Genomic DNA, 25,974 nt, shown 5'->3' with positions numbered 1-25,974 from the left:
CCCCTGTTGGGACTTGTGAACAAAAGTTGAAGGTGCAAGACATCCGTAGTGAGACAGTCAAGAGGGTGCATTGGGGTGCTGGTGGAGATGGTGTGCAGTTACTTATCACCATTGTCTATAAATGGTAAACAGTTTGACGGAGCAGATACAGCAGTGGGTGAAAGTCAGTTGGACCCTTTTACGATGAAAGGGGTAACGGGATAGCCCAGGAAACATGGCCCCTCAGTCACAAGACCCCCAAGATGAGCAGTGCACAACACTCCTCTAATACTCACCAATTAAGCAGAGGTTGTTTTGCACGATGATGAAACATTATCGCAGGGAACAATTCATGACTCAAACCATTCCAGGCTATATGAGCCTGCGGGGCTGGAGAACTTAAGTTCCTAATCCTTCAAATGTGCGCAATATTGTCAGCTATATATAGACCAGTTCTCTTTTTCTTACTGACCCTGTCTCTCGTCTCTGCTTCAAGTCTTCAAAGTCACCGGTGGCTTTGTCTTTGAAAGAGTGTCACAGGAAGGGAGCGTTTCATGCACTTATTGATTACTTTGGTTTGTTAGTTCGCCATTGTTGTTGTGTAATCAAGCATGAGGGAGGGTGGCTTGTCGAGGATTTATGAGCTTCCCCTCCCCAGTTCACCATATTTTCACTGTTTAGTATGTTTAGAGTACAAATTTGGGCTTATTTTTCCAGATAAATGGATTCAATAATTCATGTGAGTAAAGTTTTTTTCAACAGCCAGAATATATATATTTTCTTTAAGAAAATATAAATAAAACAGGGCTCATATTTATTTTTGTGAGCACATACTCCAAGGCTGTAAACACTGTAATTCCGTCAGAAAATAAGATCAAATTATATGTGCGTTGGTAGTGCCCACGTTCAGCTGAATTCTGCTCCTCATCACAAAGTCTTTGTTGTGTCTACGCTGATCCATTGCACACAAACCCCTTTAGATCTCGGCGCTGTCTGATCCCCGCTCCAAATATGAGCAATAAAATACTGATACGGTTGCCCTCAGATATTTTCAGAGAATTACTGCCACGCTTCCCCTTTTCCCTTTCAATAATATGAGGTAGTATTGTATGGGGCTATAGTCGAAGGTGGGGGTGGGGCAGAGGGGCTTCTCCGCACTCTTAAGCTGCCTGAGCGCAGCCCTCCCAGCGCTGCTAATAAATTATTAACTCCTGCTGACAAATACTGTTATGGAGCCTGCCGCAGATCTGTTGCATTCTTTAACAAGATTGCTGTAGACACATGTTACAGGAGGATGGAGTCTCTCCTTCGCTCCTTTTCTCTCTCTCTCTATCCCTTTCTCTCGCTCACGCCTCAGCAGTTTGACTGATGGCTGGAGACCAAAGTAAAAGTGCCTGAGAGACTGAATATTTTAGTGGTAAAATAATACCACTTGATTTACTGTGTAATGCAAAAGCACTGCTTTGTTTCACTCTCACACTCCATTGACGACGAGGTGCTTGTTGCGCTCGAGGCTCTGGCTTTTTGGGTACATGAATAAAAAATACAAAATAATCTATGCGCTTGACCAGTTCCTACCACACACAAGCGCACGCATGTACACACACACACACGCATGTACACAAACGCCCATACACTCACAAACACACACACACACACACACACACACACACACACACACACACACACACACACACACACACACTGTAAATATACCAACCCAGTCCTTACAACCCCCCAGGCCCACTACTGCCCCTCTTACTTCCCATTACACACATGCTCTGAACTTTGCTCCGACTTTTGATTTTCAATTAACAGCACCCAATTTCAAGATCACTTTCTATTTGATATAATTACAGGAAACAATTTAATGGCTGATTAACAATGAAAGCTGAGTCCCACTAAAGACACAGCCGTCATCCAAGCACAGAGGCTAAAAGACACAAGGAGAGAGGGGCAGGCAGGCAGGCAGGCAGGCATGGGGCTCACATTCGTACCTGACTTACTTGGTTTGTTTGTACAGCTGCTGAGACACATGAGATTAACTGAGGCTACCATTCTCTGGCCAGGTTGATCTGTGTGTGTGTGAGTGTGTGTGTGTGTGTGGGGGAATGGGGGAGGGGGTTGTCAGTGTGAGAGTGTGGTTGTGTGCGGGCACCAGTACCATTTTCTGGAAAAATAATTCCATTAAATAATGCCTTTTGTTAAGCACTTTAAATTGCCTTTGTTTTTGAAAGTTGCAATACAAATAATCACAGACAATAACAACTCAATGCTTTTTGTAAATGGATAGACGCCTCATTTGGCAGACTTCCTAAAGTAAGAGCAAGAACCAAGACCCAAAAACCTTGTCCATAAAAGCCTTTTTTAAATGCTACATATATTTCCTATCTCTCGGTGTCTGAATCTCGTCAGAAAGTGCAAGGACACCATCGCACTACAGCCTGCCTCAACCTTGAGAGCTGCCCCCCTCCCCCTCCCTCTCTCGACCCCCCCCCCCCTCCCCAGGCAAGCTGAGGGTGGAACTAAAGTGTTGTCACACTGACCCCTGTGGAAAGAGCAGGAGATTTGGGCAAATGGTGATCAGTGATCAAGTGCACAACATAGTATCCTAAGCATTTTGTCACATACAAACACAGACCCATACACTCCCAGTTAGCAGTGCTGATAAAATAAAATAAAATAAAACAGAACAACAGCTCAGTGAAAAGTGGTTAGGAGTTAAATATGCTCCAGCTCCTTTTCCACTTCACATCAATAGGAAGGACATATTATCCCATTTTTAATTGAATATCAAATGCATAATTAGATTTGCTGGCACAGTGTTTAATTTCATTCATTGTAGCACATATCACGAGTGTGGCTTCATTAATTGTGAGAAAAAGCGGTTGTTGCTTCAAAAAATTAAAAATTATTTGGTTATCAAAGAAAATAAAAAAAAATAACACAAGTTTCCTTTGCAGCTAATATGTCGAGTGCACGCTTCACTGTAATATTCATGAAAGCATGTGACAGCTTAGTTAAAGTCAGTCTTCAACTATTAGCTTTTGATTTTTTCAGCTGCTTTTTTGGGAAAACCAAAACGTTAATCATTTCCAAATTTAACGAGGGGAAAGAAAAGAAGACAAGGTTGTTTTTTGTTTTTATATGATTGCTACTGAGTGAAATAAACTCAGTCCAAAACAAATTATAAAGTGCCTGGAGGACAAAACTTAATCAACATGAAAGGATAAAGGAGACTACTCACTTAACTTGGAAAAACAAAAAACTGAATATTATCACAGGAAAAAGCAACAGTGTTTTATATTTCTTTGTTGCAGTAATTAACGTGGTTGGGAGGTTTTTCACTTTTCATCTGGATGGTTGTCCCGCTGCCTGGCTGACCTACATGCCTGAGTAACTATCTTGGGGTTTGGGCCAGGACCCACACAGGCACAGTTCCAGCCCTAGATCAAGTCATCAATCTACATTAAACAAAGGATTAGAGACCCCTATGGGCCTACTCCAACCTCCACACAGGCCAGAGCAACTACTGGTGGTGACTCTCAGGTGGAGAATTCAGTCCTTTCAGCATTATCAACTCAGGTGTAGCACTTCTTATCCCAGTTACAGCCATGCACAATCACTTGAACATTTGCTGTCCGTCGTCCTTGAAATACTCAAGGGAGCAGCAATTCCTTTTCATTTTGGGATTTCAAGATACCATTTTATTATTGACTATATTCTCCTTTTTTTTCTTCTTTTTTGCTTCACAGCAGAGTCATGTCCTCCAAGCAAGCCACGTCTCCTTTCGCTTCTGTGGTGGACGGGGATGATGCCATGAGTCAGGAGCACTTGTCTTGGGAGAAAGAGGAGAGCGCCGAGGCCCACGGCACACCACAGCTGCCCCTGCACAGTCTGCTCCATGGGAAAGCCCACCCCGACGAAATGCAACCGCTTAGCAGTGTGCCGCCAGAGAGTGATTGGGACAGCCTGGTGTCAGCCCAGCAGCGCATGGTGAGACATATTCAACACACACTACACACATGATAAAAATACAAAACAAACTAATTGATTCATGCTGATACTGAATAATCACTAATACTAGACATTTCTAAAGTCTGTTACAGAAATCACAAACAAGTAATGTTTGCGCAGGTAGAAGGGAAATAAGGACAATAATGGTATTGCACATTTTAATTTAATTTCCTACAGGTCGTGTACACATATGATTAGGGCTCAAACAATCTACCAAAGCATGACTATTGTGTTTTGGGATTTGTCATTCTATTTGTCTACCTTGCAGACAGACATTTCAGTTTTGCCTGGAAATCAGTTAACAGAGCATCATGTTTGGCCTCAATTTTGGTACTCATAGTCACAGTACAATTTACATTATCATTGGTTCTATGTTCCTGGCTTGTTCAAAGAAGCTCAGCTGATATTCTATCTCTAGCCCTTGGTAGATTTCTGGGGCCTTCAGATACGCCCATCTGCCAAACACTAAACCGTCAGCTATTATTAGGTTAAACAGAAGACCTCTCTCACTTTGTAAATGTCATATAAAAATGCATCATTAAGTTAGAAGGGAATTTGTAGCCATATCTGCTTGCTTAATCTAGCAATTTGTGTTGCTAATGTCTTGTCCTTGGAGCACGTGAATTGTTTTTCTTGTTGTATAAGCCACATCTGCAGCCAGACCCCAAATGCTTTACCTTTATAAGTGCAAAGCTGCTTTGATGCGAACAGAGCAAAGACGAGCACCGGCACTTGTTGGCTATAGACACAGGAGCCAGGTGGTTGTCTGTGACAGACGGGTTTGTGGTAAAGAGACCCAGAGGGCCTCTGAAGTAGCTCTGCAGTCGGCCACTGAGACCCTCAACACCTCAGCATTGCAGCACAATACACACACACACACACACACACACACACACACACACACACACACACACACACACACACACACACACACACACACACACACACACACACACACACACACACACACAAATAGCCTGTGTAGCAGACTGCTCCTCGGGATTCTGGGGTGTGCAAGCTGACAGTGTAGGTAATTTACAGGCAAAAGATTGCTCAGGTGTTTAGCAAGTTTTATGATACGGAGCTAGAGACATAGAAAAAGTTTGTGAATTTAAAATTTACTAGTACTACTAAATTGTATTCATATTCAGGTTGAGGTGCTATATTCATACCGTAGCACCTCTTTTAAATTGTACATTTTAAAACAAAGTACCACCTTACAAAAATGTCAACGGAATGGTAATCATAAAAAAACATCAGTCCTAAATCATGGAACATTTGATACAATAATAATGTAACAATTATATATATATATATATATATATATATATATATATATATATATATATATATATATATATATATATATATATATATATATATATATTAATGTGCATATTGAATTGTAATTATTTTTGAGGGAAACAAAAAGATCTGATTAAATTAAAATTGTGCTATGGCAGAGGCAATATATGTTGCCTCTCTGATAGCCTTGATTTTGTGTCTTAACTGATATTACTGCATATTACGGAGTGGACATTTCTCCAGCTTCTACTATATAATAATAGGTGAAAAGAGGAAGTGATGGAAGGATTGCAAAAAGAGAGTAAAAGGACTAAGTCAGCAAAAGAGAAGAGAGACGAAGAATAAAATGGAGGATGGCAGGGAGAGATAGAGAGAAGAAAAAGGGAGAGGCATAAGGCGAAAGGAATGAGAACGTTTGCCTTTGCTGATTACCTGACTCCACTGCTGTGCCATGCGTCTGTGTGGGCAGTGCCCTGAACCCGCGCCAGCTGATTAACCCAGCACTGCTCCACTCCCCTCAAGCGCTCTCCACTGTCTCTGCCACACTGCATAATCATCCAACACAGGGCAGGGAGGTGCAGAGTCGGCCGGTTTAGGTCGTGCCACCTTGGCGCTTGGTACCAGACCACCCTACACACACCACCGCAACTCTGCCTGGAGCTCGACATGTAACGCAGGGATGAGAATTTGGCAATGTCAACATTCCTGCCCAGTTTACCGCATTCCTGACTTTTTTATTTGGGATTTTCAGTGGCTCCAGACATGGTTTCTATCATTGAACCCTGCTGTATTACACTTGTTATCGCACCAGCCGTTGACTGAAGCTCATTTTATCCATGATAGGTGTGCAGCATGTGTTGGATACCAATGTGTGTCATGTGTATTCCCTTTACTTCAAGGGCTAAAGTTTAGAACAGAGCTAAGTGTTCCCCTGTTAAAAAAAAGGCTGCAAAAGTCCTGGCTGCTTAGCTACCTTCTGCTTTCTCAGACTCCACAAACCATAATTAACAGTGCCTTCTGTCAGACGCAACCCTCCGCCATGGTGTGTGTGTGTGTGTGTGCGCTGACTATACACTCCCATGTGCGGAGTATTCTCTTCCTCCCTGCTCTTTCCCATTCTTCTCCCCATTTCCTTCATGTCTCTGTTTGTGCACAGGGAGCACTCAGCCAGGCAGCCAGAGGCAGGACCCTTAGTTAAATACTAAACCATACACAGGTGGGACTGAAAAACAACAACAGCTTGAGACAGGACCCAGATTTACGATGGCTCAAGGCACTCAGCTGAGAATAGGTCTCCACTAGAAAATGAACAAATTACACAGCAGTCACCCTAACACAAATGCACACTCGAAAGCAATTTGAGAAATTACAGTTGGGGAGGTTTCTCTGTGTAGTCTCTGCCGATGAAAAGTAAAGCCTGAGCACATTATGGATATGCCTTATGAAAGTGTACCTCATCATTTCATCTCAGTTTTTTTACACTTGTCATGTCTCATTTACCAGCACAGTTGGCTCTGTTGGAGATACAGAAGCCGCTGTATGAAAGCCAGAGAAGGAGCCATTTGATATGGCCAAATCGCCCCTTAGCTGCAAAAAGCCTAGCAATCACTTGAATGTAAAAACTGTCAAAAAGCTCAATGGAGCTGAGACGGAACACAGAAAAACGCACTGCTCATTTAATATAAATCCCATCCCTTGTTGCCACCCCTCCCGACTTTTGTTTGTCTTGCAGGAATCTGACAGCAATAAAGTATGTTCCCTGTACTCCTTCCGGAACAATTCCACTTCTCCACACAAGCCGGAGGAGGGGGCCCGGGAGCGAAGTGACCTGCTGAGTGGATCAGCATTTGGAACTCCAGAGCGCCGCAAAGGAAGCCTGGCAGACGTAGTGGACACGCTGAAGCAGAAGAAGCTGGAGGAGATGACAAAGACAGAGCAAGACGGTATGTGTGTGTGTGTGCGTGTGCGTGTGTTTGTGTTTGTGTGTGTTTTGGGTAGACACACAGAATACGTTTTTTTTCACCAATTCCTCCATCTTTCAAAATGCTCCCTCTCTCTTTTCAGACATTTTTCTAGCTACCCGACTGTCCACCCTCTTTTCTCTTGTATCATTCCATCTCATACACTGCTGAGGGGCACACACAAGCTGGGAATACTGACGTTACAGTGTTTCCAGTTTGTTCTGAACCTCTTCCAATTTGACAAAGACTGTGTGGCAGTGCACCTCAGCATAAGTGTGGTCTCCTTCCGTGCCAAAGCAAACTCTTTTGACTATAAAACTCATAGTGCTGACCTGCTGCCAGGAACATTACCTCTTTATATTTTGCTACACAGAACAATTTTCACTCAGCACAGGTATTCATCAAATTTTTTGCCAGCCACAAACAACCCAAGTCCTTCTCGCGGATTTTTGCCTCTAATTAATTCACCTTATTCAACACAATGTGACAAGTCAAGATGTTTCATTTTTCAACAATCACACTGAGAAAAAAAAAATCCTTTCCTGTGATAAGACTGTTGTGGTTTCTGCACCCTGTTTCACCCTGCTCGGCTCTCCCTCCCACAGCCTGCAGTCTATCAAGAGTATGGCGGAAAAACAAATATTTGAAAGAGCTGCTGAAACACATCCCCCTTCTTAATTAGGGCTGTAGTAATATAACTACATCCAATCAAATGTTAAACCCCCTTGGGAATGCATGTGTCTCATTTAGTGTCTGGGGAGCTCTTAGTTTAAGCACTTCATCAGACGAATAAATTAGACCTCTGTTAGCCTAAAAATAATTTGCCACTTCTTTTCTTAAGTGTTCGTTTGGTGATCTTTGTATCAGAGAGTCACAGGCCTCTCACCAGATAAGCATTTGCCCAAGTCCGGAATGTGGGGACTGATTATACCTGGAGTCGTTTGGGATAATAAAAGACGGGAATCAATTATTTTTCATATGAACACCTAGAAATGGGAAATTATTAGCAAACTGAAAAGTTTTGATTGCTGGCATGGATTGAAATGACCAACAAAGCTTAGGATGTGTTTGAAATCTAGACAAACAACACATGCAAGTGCACATACATATGCATGCCAGCATCTTTGACCCTTATGCCTTTTGTCGACATGTTACGTTTAATAATCATACTCTAAAATACTTTTTATATTATTTATTGAACATTGATTTTGACAGTTTAGCAAAAAAGGTAATGTATAAAATGCAACTCAAAGGCAACAGCCCCTTCTTAATATCCCAATTTACATTACAGCAGATACATGTGTGTTGAGTTTCATGTAGTTTTTTCAACACCAACAGACATGAATATTAGCAATATTCAATATTATTGCTACTGGTCTGCTTAGATATGGGGCATGCCACATGAAAATGTCGGCACCACAGAATTCTGCTTGGTAAAAAGAGTAAACAGGTTATGTTGCTACTTCTTTGTTTTTACCCTAATGTAAGAATATATTTCATACGTGTCTTGTTTCTTGCGGCAAGATTTTCAGTGCTCTCTAAAGCGACGGCGGATGTTATGGTAATGAGCCCCAGCTGGCGAAGGCTGGTTGTTGCAGTAATTTAAATGGTCAAGTGCAGCTTGTAATCCAGGGCCGTATGTTAGCGCAGGGAGGAGAGGGTGCTTTAGAGTGCCATACAGCTGTTTTAATCTCCTGTTAATAATAGAGACTTGGTCTGTCTCATGCCCTGTGTATCATCGCCACCTAAATAAACTCCCTTGTTGGAGGAAATTATTTTCTGAGCAAGGAACACAGCAGAAGACAAGAGCCTCACAAAGTTCACTATGCCGTCCCTAAGCAGCAGGAACTGAGAGATACTCTGTTCTTGAGAGCACTTGACGAAGCTTCAGTGGTGATGATCAGTGATTACTGTAAAATAGAGGGAGAGGGACTCTGCTGAAGGAAAACCTAACAGAGCGCTCTGAGAAATCACAATCTTGTGTCTTTGTTTATGGAGAGAGAGTCACATTAGGAACATCTTAAATGGAAGGATTAACCTATTGGGAACATACAGGAAGGGCAGAAAAGACATTTGTTGTCTTAATGATGTTGCTAATGTGGCACAAGCAACAGATGAGCTAAATATATCGCTTATCTAAGCGTAACAACTGTTGTGTCTAATTCTGCTGCTTTGGTGCCTGCCTGGTCGGGATCACTGAGGTCCTCTGAGACTCTTCACCATCTGCTACCATTCTTCTCCTGGGTTCCTTGTCTGGTCAAGGGAGTTCATTGTCCTGATGGACTAAGGAGGGAACGTGGTGACCTCAAGTGTAGAGGGAAAACAAGTGGTCTGTGGGAACACTTTTTACACAGTACATTGCTCATATATGGAACATGAAATCCCACTTAAAGGGATGTTTACTTTGGCTGATGCTTTGGGTTAAAAAGCATGCCTGGACATGGTATCCGGATAGTGACTACTGCTATATTGTTTTACGATGCTTCTTGCAAATAAGTTTTTTTGGATGGGATTTTTGTGGTGGTGTGCATTTATGTTTTCAGTAAGACAAGACAAATAACATACACTCAGATTAGATATGACATGGTTAATATATTTGGGTTTCCATATTCTATTCTATACATGCATTTGCAAGAACAGTTGCTTCCACGACTGTCTTAAGATGTTTGATATGAAAGAGAGCTTGTTTTTCATGACTCACTCTATATTGAGTGTAGAGTCTGATTGATTGTTATTTGGGGTTCTCGAATCTTCTTGAATTAAATGGCAGTTTTGGTAAACTGACACTAAAGTAGGACTAAGCAGGTAAATGTACTTACATTCATAAATGAATACAAAGTAATAATTTGGCTTTTTTTCCCTAATACTTTATCTCCGTTATCTTCATTGAACATGATGCTTTATAATAGTTATAACAATAGAGGCAGTCCTGGCATAATATGTATCACTCCTCTATTCTTTCATCCCTCTATATTTTGTACCTTTTCACCCTCTCTATCCTTCCACCCTTCCTCTCCATTCCTGGTCCTTAAAGTGCTTTAAGTGCTTGTGACTGTGCTAATGAATGGAAATGTACCCCCAACAGCAAGCAACGCATTTAGCTGAATAGTCACCTTTGCTGTAAAAGCTCTATTAGGCCCAGTTGCCAGCAGGGCTAACGATTGTGCCCCATGTTTATTTACTGGGTATTGTAAATGCATTATTTATGGATGGGTCTCCAGACAGCACTTGTCAAGAGTTAAAAATGTCAGTATAAAATATTCGAGTGAAAAGAAAAATAGCCACCATTATAAAAACCCAAGGTGACCTTGATTTGATTCACATGCAATTAGAACAGTTTTATATAATGCACTAAAGTATGAATCAATACTGTGCAAGTCAACAGAGAAATGCTTGTGTGGCAAGTCTTTATGATTGTCCCCGAGACAAGGACGGGTAATTGGGTTTAAGCTTCCTGTTAGCTTTTAGGGATTTTCCTAGGCTGAGTATCTGCTTGTTGAATCCGTGCCAGTAAAATCAGCACTGAATTGAATGCAGTTGTGTGTATTATGTAATCATTGTGTTATTGAGTGTTATGCTTTCATATTTGTTGGTGAGAAAACTGTCTACACGAAATGCGTATTGTATGCAAAAAAGGAAATAAAAAATGTAATATTAGATGCTCTCAATCCAGAATGTTTTGTAGTTTTAAATATACGTCATTACGGCGTTACATTAATTTTTGTCATCCTTTTTCAACCATTTTGCTATCGTTGACTAACATAGCTCTGGTATCCAGAATCACACTATACCAGTATGGCTTATTTCCCTGGATGCTTTTGATCCAAGGCCATTCAGCCATTGAACAGGTGTGGTCTGAGAACATTTGACACAGCTGTTAAAATGACAATGGAGACTTAGTTTTCACGTAACGTCTAAAGCAATAATCTAAATATAAAGCCAAATACCCTTATAGCTTAACCTTTTTCCAGCTTTAATTCAAGAAAAAAAAACATTTAAAAAAAGAGGCACACATAGTAAAATATATTAGGCCTAAAGTAAAAAAAGAAACACTAAACAGAAAGGAGGATGCCTCTCCTTATTTATCTCTTTGGCTTTGTAGAGCAGTGAGAGTGGATACAGTAGGTGCTCAAGCAGAATACTCCACACCTGGAGCCCTTTGGCAGAGTCATGGCTAATTAGCTTAGCAAAGGGGAGCCATAGCACCATTCAGCCAAAATGTGACCCTTTTTTAATCCCAGGTAGAAGAAAAGAGTTCCCCTATTACAGCAGCAGGCAACCTAACCATTGTTTGTGACCTATAAAATAGCACAACATGGTGTGCCACTCTGAACAAATTGTGTTCGGGCATGGCATTATAAGTGTGTACTGTGTGGGTTCTTGTGTTATCACTTAGACCTTTTCTTCCTCACCCTCTGCCTTTATCACCTCCTGTCAATTTATAAATGTAATCCCCCTGGCGAGGTTGTGTATTATCACTGTATAATGACTGTGCAGTAGGTTGAGTATGGGGGAGTGATCAGCATTGTGTGCATAGCCCCAGGTCATTATCCTCTATTACAACGGGCCATGTAATGAGATTCAGAGATGGGTGCAGGAAGAGAATAGGATCAGCTCTTAGCTTGTGGTCTGATTAGCACTGATGAACTCTTGACTCTGTTGTAACACCGGCCCCTGTCAGTGTCACAGCCCCTGCTGACTCCAAACGGAGGCTCATTGACAATTGACTGCAGGTGCTTAATAGCACCAACAGATTTATTTTATCTGTTTATCTGTTTAGAAATGTTTTTAGTTTAATTTTGAAGATAAAATGTATATATATATATAAAAAAAATTGGAATGGTTTTTCTGTGTATTACATATAATAATATGTAATGTATAATGTAGTATTATACATTACCTCCCTCCCCCCCAAACAGACTGATGCACTTTCTCCCCTCCTCTTTTAGTTCCCTCCCATCTCCCCTCTCCTCTCATCCCAGCTGCCATGTCATCTGGTTCTGCTTTATCCCACCTAATTAATAGGAATCTTTGTTATAATGATCTGAGCATGAGCCCCTGACTCGATGCATATGCAATGAAGGCTGGAAATCCAGTTGCCTTGGTAGCAGATTTTGAGGCATTCTTCACACATAGCTCTACGCTGCCTCTTAGGGAAGCATCCTGCCGGACAGCGGAGTTCCAGGGCCCTCCTGGCAGGACACACACAGGCCAAACATCAGTCAAGCACCAGCATCTCTCCTGCACGCCACGTTCCCACCTCCTTTAATAATCTGTTCTTTATGCTGTCAACATGATTTCAGCAAGCTTCTTATCTTGATGCAAGTAATCTATTTGATCAAATAGCCAATATATCTTTATGTGTGTGTGTGTGTGTGTGTGTGTGTGTGTGTGTGTGTGTGTGTGTGTGTGTGTGTGTGTGCGCGTGTGCGTGTGTGTGCGTGTGTGTGTGTCTGTGTGTGTGTGTGTATGTCTGTGCGTGCTCTCTCTTGGCCTGTGGCGTGGTGCACCAGCCCAGCGGAGCAGTGCTCTGGTCTGTCACTTTTGTTTGAATAGGTAATGTAGATCTGTTCAGGCTGAAGAGACATGAGCTGGAATCGCTTGTTAGGACACATGATCAAAAGCGGCTCTCTGCTCTCTGCCAATCAACCCTCTTGTCACCCTGTGAAGCAGACGTTAAATAGATTTTTCGGCTGTATGCCGCAGGCAGCCTGCCAGTCTGACATGTGAACTTTCACAAAAAAGATACACTGCCCCTCACTGCTCCCTAATCTCACCTTCCGCATCCTATTCCTTCTTGTCCAGGTTTCCCGTTGCCTCTATTCCTTTCTTTTTTCTCCCTGTTTTCCATGTCTCTCCGACCATCTTGTCATCCCCACCTGATCAAGATCAACCTTTCCCCTCCTCCTATGATTTCTGTCTCCAACCCGATCTTATTCTCCTGTGACAAAGTTGCTCCTCTGCCAGGCTGAGATCAGAGCCCAGGGCTAAATGGACTAGCCGTATTGGGGTAACATAGAGTGCCTGGTCCACTGCTGAATTATGTATTCACTATCTGTTCCAAAACAGAGCCCTCACATAACACAGGCACGTCCCCGTAGGACCATGGGGGCCGACACAGGTTTCACTTTACACAAGCTAAGATGAAGATTTTGTTGCCCCTTTCAAAACGGGAACCCTTTCTGCTGTCTTGGTCATTCAGATGACAAAACAAGCAGCTGCTTCTTCAATGTGCCATTCTTTGCATTCAAGATCACCTTCCCCAGTTCTCATATTCCGATTAGTCAACAGTAGCAACTGCTGTCGAGCATTCCAGGGGCCATCTTCCTGGGTTTCAGCTGTTGAGCGTGTCCCCCTGCACCCATGCAGCACAAAACTCCCATTGTGATCCTGGCTTACTGGCTGCAAAGGAACCCCTTGATAGGAGGAAACGGGTGTCTCTGAGAGACAAATCACAGCCAGGGTTACACAGAGGCTTGTTTGTCTTTACATACTCACATACCCACACACTGGTGGTAGGTATGTCTCGTCAGTGACGTAACTGCTTGTGCAGTAGCAATTTGGGGGAACTGTAAAATACTTATCTGCTGTTAAAAACAACAACAAAAACCATAGATTTAACTTGTTCTTGCTCTATATGGATGCCTGTATGATTAAATCAGCAGCAGTTTGTAATGGCCTGACTGTTTTATGTGACACTGCAGTATTTTGAGGGGCACAGGGATGGTGAAATGCTGACACATAAGAAGGCAGAAGCCATTAATGTTGCTATATCTGTCATTGGGCTGTGAAGCCAAGAATTGGGAAATGCGGCTAAACAGAGCATGAAGAAGGAGAGTCCGACTTCATATAGTGAGGTCAGTGGAGGGGGATGGGGCAGTCAGAAATTGGGAGAACAGAGGCTACTCCACAATGGAATGGGATGCAAAGGGAGGGCACATGGGTCCCGCTGGGTGCTTGTGTGTGTGTGTGTGTGTGTGTGTGTGTGTGTGTGTGTGTGTGTGTGTGTGTGTGTGTGTGTGTGTGTGTGTGTCTTTGCATGTGTGTATGTGAATGCTGCACAGAAGGGTTACACTGGGAGACTTGTGTGCCAGCTCAGTATCACTGTCCTAGCTGTGGCATTCAGCTCCCAAGCATTCGCCACACATAACTTGACAAAAGAGCCGGTGTCATCTGACCAAGGATCAAAATAGTGTGAGTGTAACTCACACCCTGGGCACAGACAGCCTCTGTGGCCTGCTAATGATTTCAGAGCACATTGCAGGCTTGTTCTGTAAATCAGACGTACGTCAGCCATTCAGCAAAGAGATCCACCTTGACAAAACCAAACGTGACAACTAGTGTAGATGCAACCTATTAACATATTTGCATTGTTTTTCCCCCCAAACAGAAAACATGAATGTCTTACACCTAACTTTGATGGTTGCCTCTTCAACAAAGAGACTATTTAATCAGCAGTGATGAAACAAATGCTTCCTCCCACTCAATGCTTTCTCTTTCTCCTTGTTCAATAACATTACATGTGCCAGGAGATGAGATGAGGATGTCAGAAGAAACTAATAGAAATGTGTTTTATTGCACTGCAAAGCACGGGTGCCAATGATTATAATTATTTGACAAACGTAATCTCTCTTTGGAAGTACCTCCAGGATATTTTTTTGTAGTCTGCACCAGTCAGATGGTTAATGTGCTTTAAGACCATGTCGTCAATTGACCATGGAATTCAATCGATTAGTTGACGTAATTATATGAAATTAGAATGAATGATTTCTTGAAGCTTGTTATTCTTGTCCCAATTAGTATGATATTGGAAAAAAAGATCAATCATTTTACTTCCTACACCCCCTTTGTGCACACCTCATGTTCCTCCTCCCGTCTTCTTTGTCATTTATTTTCTGGGTGGGCGGCACAGTGTTCCACAAAGCTGATACTGTAGGCCTGTTGTTAGCTTCCCCGTTGTGAGCTGGACCAATGAGCTCAGTCGCTCATGAGAAGCAAATTTCTCCATCGCAGCCCAGCAGGTCTCAGTCCGCATGGCTCTCTATCCAACAAAAAGGGAATGGGCCAATTGAAAAGAAAAATGCAGCTTCTATTGTTGCTGAAAACACTTGAACAACAGCACATTCAGACACTTAGCTGTGGCCAAATGAATGAGGGCCTTTTTCTAGGAGTTGTAATGCTCTACCGTTAGGAGTGGTGGTTACTTTATCATTTCTTTATGAATTGACAAATGGCAAGAATCAGAATAGTACAATATTTAAAAGAAAATACTTTGTAATATATGTTGCTTGTTGTTTGTAATTGTGTTTATCAATTTATAAACATGTCAATTTATGTCAGTTTATATGGAGTCAATGTCAAACTTGACCCCACAAGATAGATAAAGGATATATACTTTATTACTGTAATATGATGTCATTCTAGAAACTTTTGACTTATACTAGGTTGCTTGCATGCGTCTACTTTTCCACTTCTGAGAATGAATAACATAAATTAAAAATATTGCCTTCACAGTCCAGTAAGCAGCATCTGTGCATTCTGAACTCTGGCATCTTAGAAAACAAATTTTGCTGTGAGATTCAATTACTTTAATTACTATTTGAAGATGAGAAAGCCACACTGCAATAGTAAAAAAAAAAAAAAAAACATCACTGTGAATATACAGTGTATGTTCTTATATATCTCACTCGGCAACATTGTAAATGAGGTTGCTATCCAAATATATTAACGAGTTAAAATAAAGAATTCCTTCAAAAATATGTCACGTATTTAAACTGATATTAGAATATAGTACACAATTGGAGGATATTCCAAAATACTTCAGGAAATGCAATACATTTACAGTGTGCTGTATCAACTAAAGTACAGGCATACTGTATTACCCAGCTTAATATAGTAATCGGTTCTTTTTTAAAGAAATTGCTGCTTATGGTTTATTCTTCGAAGCACAGTGCCGGCATACTGCGTTTATGATGAAATAAAGTTTGTATGCCGGCACCAGACAGTTGGCTTCACTGCAAATTGTAATGCATTCATGTGGATCCTATTAGTCTCTTTTTGTCCTTGTAGAGTCAGACACCCATTCATTTACTAAATCACACTGAACAGCCATGATCACAGTACTCCACGTTTTCTTCACACATCTATTAATTTAACATAGATGAATAAATGTGAATGTTTTTGGAGTTGTGATTAGCAGGCAAGTTTATATCTGACAGTTAAATTGCAGGGTACCCCAACAAAAATCTCTCCCAGTGCAAGGTACCCAGTAATTTAATTTTCGTGTGAAATTATAATAATTTATTACAGTGTGTGGACCCTAATGATTGCCGACATCAAATGGAAATTATACATTGAAATCAAGTCCGCATATTTCTCATCGCAATGCTCATCTACACAAGGGCCGATCTCCTCCCCGGCATCGGCTGGGGTTCCAAACGTCTTACATTTTCTTTGTAGTAAAACCAAAAACTCGCATGTATCAATATATCTTTTCCCTTTTTCCTTCTTATAACCTTTCTGTTTTGATTTCTTGCTGTATAATCTAGTAAAATAAATTATTAACCAATGTCGTTCCTGAGATATTATGAGATTGTGCTATATTAAATTCTTTATTAGGCTGATTATTAATAAATCACAAACAGTTGTGTAAGGAAAATAAAATACAACACACAAGATTGAAATGCTTCATCCTGAGCCGTTTTGATAAAACATCCACTTCTCTTTGACCTTGTCTGGGTTTTTATACATGTACTACTCGGTCTGCCCTAATTTAATCAAATTAGCAATTTGTTGTTTCCCTGATGAATTGCAGGGTGCATTGTATTGATAGCCGTGTTCAATAGACTCCCTCTGCTGCCTGAATAAAGGCTTGAAAGCAGAGGATGGGGGAGAGGACAGGAGAGGGAATGAAAAGTTCATTTTGCTATCCAAGCATTTAATGGTCCTAGTTCTTAAAAGTGACCTTGTGGGGTAGAGAGCGGAGCAGCACAGCAGCTCCTTCCAGATGCACACATGGCATCCATCGGGGGCACAATCACGCACAGTCCCAACACCTCAGGCTCGGACATATGTTGAGTTTTATTTCATTCTTCTGACATTAATCCTATTCACCAGCTGTTCTGCCAGCTGCCACTCTCCGGCTTAAGGGGAGATTGCAGTTTTGGGGGCTCTGAGTACTGGTTTATCTTGGCTCCTCATCTGCTCCTCACCAAGTTTTGATTGGATTTTTTTTCTTCGCCCTCTTCCTACTTCCAGGTTCCTTGAGATGCATACTTGTCTGCAATCTTTCTGCTTCTTTGCTGTTGTTGTCTCCTCTCTAATTTGTGTAGATATAGGGGGTTAACGCTGCAATTCCAAGCTATTTCCATGCCCTGAGCAAGACCTACAGATCTTCAACAGTGTCTCTTTAAGACATATTAAAGATCATGTACACAAAATATTTATTAAAAGCATTAATACCAAAGGCATTCTCCAAGGGAGTAAGGTGCAGAAGTAGTTGATGCATAGCACCTCTCAATATGCAGCACACTGGCCTGTTGTCTGCAAGCCCTAACTCCTCAAAACTGTATCTCTCAAGAAAGGATTCGTCAAGAATCACAGCGCTAAAACCTGCTCACCCTACAGTCATCTAACAGCATTTCTGTAGGATTAGCCTGGACATGGCCTCAGCCTGTACAGTTATGATTATTGGCATATTGGGTCTGACATATTTCACATTTATGTGCATTGTCTTGAAGCATACTCAAGTGTTCTCAATGTCATTTCTGCTGAAGTAGGGTCGGGCGGTCTGCGAGCAAGGGCCGCAATGAATTGATCATTGCTCACTGCTCACTTTAATAATTCAAGCCTGATTGCCACAGAGTGCTGCAGTAAAATGGATTGGGAGAGGTCACATGCTGCTCAGCTCAGGAGGTGAAGCCTCTTGGGGATGTTTAATTCATATATGCTTGATAGACACGTGTCCTATTTAGAGAGGTCAGGGTGCTGTGTGTGTGTATACGTCTCCTCCCAATGGCCAGGTTAACACTGTGGGATTAACACGCTGGTCAGTGCAAATAAAGGCAAGGGATAAGGGAAAAAGTTCCTGGTCACATAGGCCAGCGTGTTCTGCTGTTTAAGGGGAGAGCTAAAATATTCAAAAATGTACCTAATTACATCTAATTTTTACTATTCAAAGCTGTACAGTTTGTAATAGTTACTGAACTGTGGCTGTATGTGTCAAAGTGTTTCAGTCTACTTGGCATTTAACTCTGCAACCATCAGTTGCTCATTGGATAAATTAAAAGGAACAGAATTACAGTAGCTGGAAGCACAGTATGTTTTGCCAATGATCAAAGAGACAGAACGGCAAAAATAGACCATTAAATTTAATATATTCCTTGAATGCAAACTACGTTATCCACTTTTTGTTTTGGACTGTTCCAGTATCGGCCTTGAATTCAGCTTAAGTACGGTATAGCTTCTCAAACTGCCATTCATGTAAAGCCCTTTGACTTAACAGGGAAGAATACAAGTGACCCATGGCCACTTCTAGACACTGACAACTGATGATTGACTTTACGTATACTGGTATGTCGACAGGTGAGGTACTGTGTGATGTCATCAGTACAGTCAATAGATTTAAGTAAATGAGGCAGTGAAGGAGGAGATGTGTCACATACTCAGATGAAGCCCATCTCATCCAGGGAACCTACAATGTATTTTAAGAAACTGTTTACATGACCAAACCAGATCTAGTCTAAAGGTGACTAAAAGACATGTTCACCAAGTGGAATAATGAATAGGTGTCAGTTAAAGAAAAGCCCACCACGAAGTGCAGGTGCTCCACAATACACTGACATGTCTGGACCTTTTTATTTATGCATGCCAGCACTGGCAATTACATATTAAAAAGCTGGAATTATTTAACTGCACCAAAAAAGTCTTCTGGAAATTGGTAGAGGTTATTAAAACTGTTGACAGAGAGAAAAGGTAATTGCCTGAAAATGAGCGACAACGCACTGTTGTGCTCAGAATGTTTTTTCCCCCCCAGCTACCTCTTTAGCGTTTGCATTGTGCGGCATCACCCGGGTGTGTAACCTATTGCGTTCCGATTGCTCCCTTGCAATTAGTGCCTTTTTTGTCCTCACTTCAATAACGCCATGATTATGGAGAGACTTCAGGAGTATTTGCAGCATCCAACAGCTGTTGTCTCAGGGACTACCGGCTGAATGACAAAAACATGTTTTCTCTCTGCATTTCACTTCCCTGACTGCCTCTTGTAATTATTATGTTTTATTTGGTTTGATGATGGGGTCTTGTTTTTAGTGTGTCTGTGATTAAGATATTCAAAGGACTCTTTGGAGTGTGTCACAGTCATTTTCCTTCTTTTTTTTTAAATCAATCTCGACTTTTGATTTGTTTCCCGGGCAGTGCAGAGTGGATGGGCAATTAGATGTCAGCTATCATTGTCTGACTGAAATTTAGAGAGTTGTATCCCTGAGATATGTGTGAGTTAAATAAATGTACTGTATGTACCGGTGAATGTAGCATTGAAATGTAAGAGCTTTTCTCATACAGTACCTATTCAACCAAAACATATGCCATTCCAGTTCATCTTAATTTTTTTAGAATTTAGAAACCTAGTTTTTGACATTTGGAATCACATGACAGTCCATATAATGAAGTAAGTCAAAAGCACTGATGGAGGAGTAATTAATGTATAATGTATGACTTATAAATCATTACAAGTTAGAGAGATGGATTTGTGTAATTTAAAAAAAAAGTGTGGTTATTTCTCATCCCATTGCTTACCTCATTAGATCTAAGCACCACCAGGATCCACTTCCCTTCCAATTTAAAATGTAGTTTCCAGACTGAATTCATATATTTTGAGCACCAACTCTTAATGTTGAATTCAGGGGGGGGGGGGGGTATTTTTATTCTATATTGTTGTTTTGGAGTCACCTTTTCATTTGAAGTAATTATCTTTATTTTTAGTGGTGCCTTTTTTGTTGTTGTTGCATTTCATTCATCTTCTTAATGCCAAGCTTAGTAGTCTGTTTAGTTGACTATATCTGGATAATACACACAAGTGTGTTTGTACAAAAAATGTGCTCCATTCAAGCTGCAGCTTGTTTACAGACTCTAAACCTCATTTCCTGTGTTCCTCGGCTCCTCCCCACTGCAAACAACATCGCTCCCCTATTTGCCTGGATGTACGGGCCTCGGCATTCTGGGGAGGAAATTATTTATATGGTCAGTGTCAGTTGATCATTGATTTGGTAATTACACGTTTCCCCTTGAGGCTGGGATAACTGATATACAAGGCCAATGCTAAAGGGGAGGTCTCTTAGTCTGTTATCCATGACTTATGGCTAATTTGACTCTCCTAGATAGCCCTCTTTTCTCTGCCAACGGCTTTTCAACACAACAAACACTCAAACATGAGTATCATCTTTCTCCCGGGAGAATAGCTCACACACACACACACACACACACACACACACACACACACACACACACACACACACACACACACACACACACACACACACACACACACAGAGAGAGAGAGAGAGAGAAGCCCAGAATGCAGTGGCAGACAGTTGAAACGATTTCATTGCTGACAACACAGGGTAATAAAACACCAATTGCTGCATGTTGTAACAAACTGTTTTTGTGCTCGGAGGCAGTCGCAGTGTTTTGAAACATGATGGCCCCGTTTTGTTACATCAACAAATTTAGCAGATTGAACCTTTTAGAGATTGAAAAGATTGATAAGTAAAAAGGCCTTTTTTTGTTGCCAAAGCACTACTGGTATATTTGCTTACTTCATTATACACACTGGTCTTCATATCTCCATGGCGATCTGAAGAGCCATTTGAAAAATTAGCATGTCACAAATGTTTAAGACCTGCTTTATTACTGTCCAATCCATTCCTAAAGTGACAAGATTTGATTTGTTTAAAGCTATGTTTTTCGGTCTATTTGGTGTTCCACTTTTTGATTTGAGCTTAGTTTGCAATGATCGTTTGAATGAGCTCCTCTGTTTGGAGCAGCGGTTCAAAAATAAATTAACAAATAACTTTTCCCCCTACCTCCACTTCTCAAAAACAAACATTTTTAACCAACTAGCACTCAATTTAAGATATTTGGTCTTACTATGTGAACAATAAAAGTAAAATTGTGCCTATCAGTCGTTGCACTAAAACATCACAAAGTAACATGACAGGGAAATCTAATAATGCCCTTCAAAACGGTTGGGGAGTCCTTTTGGTGTCTGGACAGATAGTCAGAGGTACCTGCCTCTTAACTTCACTACTGTGGTTTAGAGTGAACCTGATATTCTGGCAGCACTGACTGCCAGGTGCTGAAAGCTTTGTTTATGTCACACATCAAGCTGGAAACATTCCTTTGTTGAGATTTATGAGGATCATTAAGTTTGTTTTTATACAGAAAAAAAAAAAAAGCTGTAGCCTATGCTATCCAACTCATCACGGCTTTATGTGTCACACTCACTGGGTCTGTTCACCCACATCAATAGGATCACAGAATATCTGCACAGGAAAGCCATACACTAGAGATGACAGCCCTGATAGGAGATAAACATACTGCATTTTGGCAGTATTTAATCAGTGATGACTATTCACTTTCTTCTGGGTGCCACTTGGAAACTCTCAAAAAAAATGGCGGGGAAGGGTTCAGGGCATGTTTCCAACTATACAGCACCAGCCCCAGAGAAGAGACAATGAGACACAGACAGGCTTAGTAGTCCAGAAACCATTCCTCTCTCAATGGGAACACATCTTGGACACACACTCCAGTAGTTTTGTCTTGTATGTTGCTATCTGTGCTAGCTGCAGAGTGGAGTGTTTGTGTGCCAGGGAAGGGTCCATAGGGACCATTGGAATCACTAGGGCTGGAGGAAGTTGGTCTGGGTCCAGTAGGGCGATCTGGGCTTGGTGACAAGCCAAGCTGTCTACTGCAGGGACGCTGGGAAAATGTAAATAAGAGCCTGATAAGGGCTATTGTTTTCATTCCATTCTCATCCCAGCTGAATGGCCTTCTCCCCAGCCACAGAGCATTTTATCTCGAGAGGGGGAGGGAAAGAAATGGAAGGGGTGGGGGTGCGAGAGATTTAAGAGCCCCCATAGGAAAATAAAAATAAACTCAGTGGACTCTACTCTTGTTTAAGCTAATTCCCCAGTATGTGATGTCCTACTTTGAAAGGACAAGCGCAGAACGCTCTTCATTACATTAAAACTCCAGTTAAGGTTCCGCAGTAGCTGTCTTAGATGATAATGCTTTCCGTTCAATTGCAAGTCAACTAGCACTTTGTGTCCAGCAAAAACTGTGGTCTGAATCTTTTATCAGAAATAATTTTTTTTTTATGCCAAATACAGTGTGTATCATTTTTGACATTTTGTGTCATAACCTGACAGTAATTATCATGTTGATACTAACCAGTGTTTCTATTGGCATCTATAATTCTTCCAGAAAAACACAGACAGACATTTTAGAAACTGAAATAGCATTCCTCCTATTAATCTAAATTCTTCTGAAAAATAGGCTGTGGAAGGGCGCTTTGAAAGAAGCCAGACATCTGACACATTTGACTGTTTTTCTCCAGCACGCCTGCGCTAAAGTTGCTCTGCATTCACCAAATCCATTTTTGGTTGCCTGTTTAGTCCACGTGGTTTCGAACACTGAAAGATGTTTGAGAGTTATTTTATAGACTAATCCAGGGCCATTATTCACCTCTCCCAGGTGGAAGGCAGGGAGGACAGCGGTGCATTCCAGCTGTAGTCTCTCCTGTTGGAGGACTTGGCAGGTCTGGTCTGGCCCGGAGAAGGGGATGGAGAAGTGAGGGAGCGGCAGCTCTCCTGGGAGGGAGGAAAGGAGGGGAGGACTGGAGTAGAATGGGAGCTGGCACCACATTATCTCCAACAGTTGGTGCATTCCTTAATGATCAAGTGCTAGAGCAGCATCTGTGATGAAAATGTGTGTGTATGTACTTGTGTGAGAGGGAGCATATGTGTGCATATTAACATATGCTCCCTGTATTTGTTTGATTCCCCTTTACGGAGCAATACAGTGAAGCCTTTTCTGCGCTAAAATGTCATGTGCTGATGTTGTTCTGTCCGTCTGAGGGTCATGATTTGTAGGGAGTTTGTTGTTCCGGGAGAGGAAGCTGTCTCACCCAGGGGTGAGGCACAGGGAAGAAGAGCTGAGCTCCGCTACTCCCCCCTGCCCTTAACCCATGTTTTAAGATCTGTGATCTTCTTGCCATGGAGGGAGTTAACACACACACAAACACAGGCAGCCCTTTCTCTCTGGCTCTTAGGGTCAAGGGGACAAACTGTGAGTTGGGAATTGGAAAGTCAATAAAGCAGAAGTAATGTTATAATGACCCTGAGCTGAAGATGTCCTGTCGACCCCCATCACACTGGAGGAAGTGGACAATCAAACAAAACGGTCACTCTGCTTGATCTCTCGGAGAGCCACCCTTAAACAAGGCCACGAGAACTACAAACTCCCTGTTACTCAGAGTTCCTCTGAAGTCAGTGTGTTTGTCAAAGGGAGCTACTGTGTTTGTTTTGTGGAAAACGGAGGGCAAGAGATTTTACAGACAGTCTAAAGGAAACAACCCCTTGCATACATTCTACGCTGTGTAAATCTCCTTTGCGTTTGATGAATAATATGGTAAATAATGCTGAAACAATATAATGCCTCCTTCTGAGTTGTTGTCCTTGTTTATCTTTGCTCAAAATTATGTGGAAGACTACATTTCAAAATGCATGCCTCTCCATCAAAATGCGAAAAAACCTGAATTGTGTCCTTTTGTTGCCAGAAATATGTTCATAAATGATTAACTGGTAGATATGTGGTTAGACTATTCATTACTGTGGCCCCGGGCTTTGTGGTAATTATTAGTGTGTCTGTTATAGCTTCGCATTATGATCCAAATCTTGAGAAACGCGGTTTTACAAATCACATCTTCCTCAGGCACTATATGAAACCAGAGGACACTTTAAAAGAAAAGCTAAAAGTCAGCACAGCCGTATAATATTAAAAAATTAAATAAATAGATTGTCAGGATTTCTGCCTGTTTAAATCAGACTATGCAGGAGTGGACGCTGCGTGACTTGATCCCGTTCAGATTGGAGGCAGTTTGTGGAGACAGTGGCTCAAGGTGGAGGCTTGCATGTGCTGCATGGTGTTTGATGGGAACAGCCTGACCCCGAAAGCAGTGCAGGGATGGTGGAGGCCTTGGTCAGCCGGCCCAGTGTGTTCTTTATCAGCTACCCCAGCGACAGCATGGCAGATCGCAGCCATTTCTCCTCTGATTCATTGTCTGCTGGACAAATGTTAATTGTTTTCATCATTGGCAGTCATGTGAACGCTCGGACGTGTACCCAGTCTCACTCCTTGCCTCCCACCTAATGTGTGTCTCTGCCCTTATGCTATTCCCACAATGCCTGCTCCCCTCATCTCACCATCTCAGCTCTTTTAATGTCCGCCGTGCATTATCATCAAACAAAATACTTCTCTTTGAACTGATACACAGCCTTTCTTTAATTTCAATTTCAGTGGAAAGATTCAGATAATTTTTTCTTTTACAAATGTATTCATAAAAAATTGAAATTTCATTTATAAAAATAGAAACAATATTCTATTTAAAATACACCCAATACATTTTCCTTTAAATTAACTTACATTTATTTTTATTTTTTATCCTTTTTTTAGACTCCTCATGCATGGAGACACTGCTTTCTAAAGACTGGAAAGAGAAGATGGAGAGGCTCAACACCAGTGAACTGCTGGCAGAAGTGAAAGGTAGGATTACAAGGCCTGCACTGAACTGAGCAGATTTACAAACACCACTTAAAGCCGTGTTAACCTTAAATCCCTCATTCCTATCAGACATACATTATCTATGTACTGTCTAATCTCAGAAACAGCCTTGTACTGCGAAATAAAACAAAGGCCTTTGGCTGCCCTCCTCATTCATTTCTGTCCTTCCTTATCTTTGGCTGGAATTCCTGACTCTGTCCAAAGCGCTGTCTTCAAAATTTCAGCCCATTTAGACTAATTTCTGCATCTCTCTGTGCTTGTCAGCGGTTTACTGTTGTTGTCCCTTTCGATGGCCCTGAGCCTGGCTCTATTCTGCTCTGCCACAGGCAGTATACGTACAGTATACCTGATGTAAACAGAGAATGGCTGAGGCGAGAGGAGCGAAGCTGTTATAAGAGAGAGAGAGAGAGAGAGAGAGAGAGAGAGAGGAGAGGAGTTGGTGCCGAGATGCACAGGAGTCGTCTCCTCGGCGTGCCTGCTTTCGAGTGGAATGTCTCGACTCTTGACAGTGAACGCCCTGTGCAGCGTATCAAGTGCGGCGCGGTATATGCGCAAGTTAGCACTCCCCCAAAATCTGTGTTTATGACAGGGTGAAGGTGGGCCGAGGGATGGGCAGGGCGTGCGGCTTAGTCCATAGCACTGACTGTTACTGAGAACTGGTGTGTTTATACAGAACAGGGAAGCACAATACCAGCTGGCTGATAACAGCAGGCTGTCACTGCACTCTCCCCTCAGTGATTACCTTCATTAGACAACTTATTGTGTCTTCTGTTTATCCCCTGGAAACCACCCACACCAATTGAGCTAAAAACAGTATAATCCTAATAGAATACTTTTTTTGAAAATATATATTACAGTTTTTTTCGATTGCTAA

The 25,974-nt window shown here is 41.7% G+C and overlaps 1 protein-coding gene across 2 annotated transcripts in view; it reads left to right on the top strand.

Annotated features, from left to right (window-relative positions):
- sox6 (SRY-box transcription factor 6) overlaps positions 1-25,974 on the top strand; it is a 136,578-nt gene that overhangs the window by 42,094 nt on the left and 68,510 nt on the right. The window contains exons 4-6 of one of the 2 annotated variants that reach the window (XM_080030929.1): positions 3,735-3,975; positions 7,034-7,244; positions 24,993-25,082. In XM_080030929.1, coding sequence (XP_079887055.1) covers positions 3,735-3,975; positions 7,034-7,244; positions 24,993-25,082 — 542 coding nt within the window. The remainder of the gene's footprint in view (positions 1-3,734; positions 3,976-7,033; positions 7,245-24,992; positions 25,083-25,974) is intronic. The other variant, XM_080030930.1, reaches the window with a different exon arrangement.

This window comes from Ammodytes marinus (genome assembly GCF_949987685.1).
Source record: "Ammodytes marinus genome assembly, chromosome: 1".
In the NCBI taxonomy this organism is placed as follows: Eukaryota; Metazoa; Chordata; class Actinopteri; order Uranoscopiformes; family Ammodytidae; genus Ammodytes; species Ammodytes marinus.
Note: the sequence above shows the minus strand (reverse complement) of the source record. Positions and strands in the feature narration are given on the sequence as shown.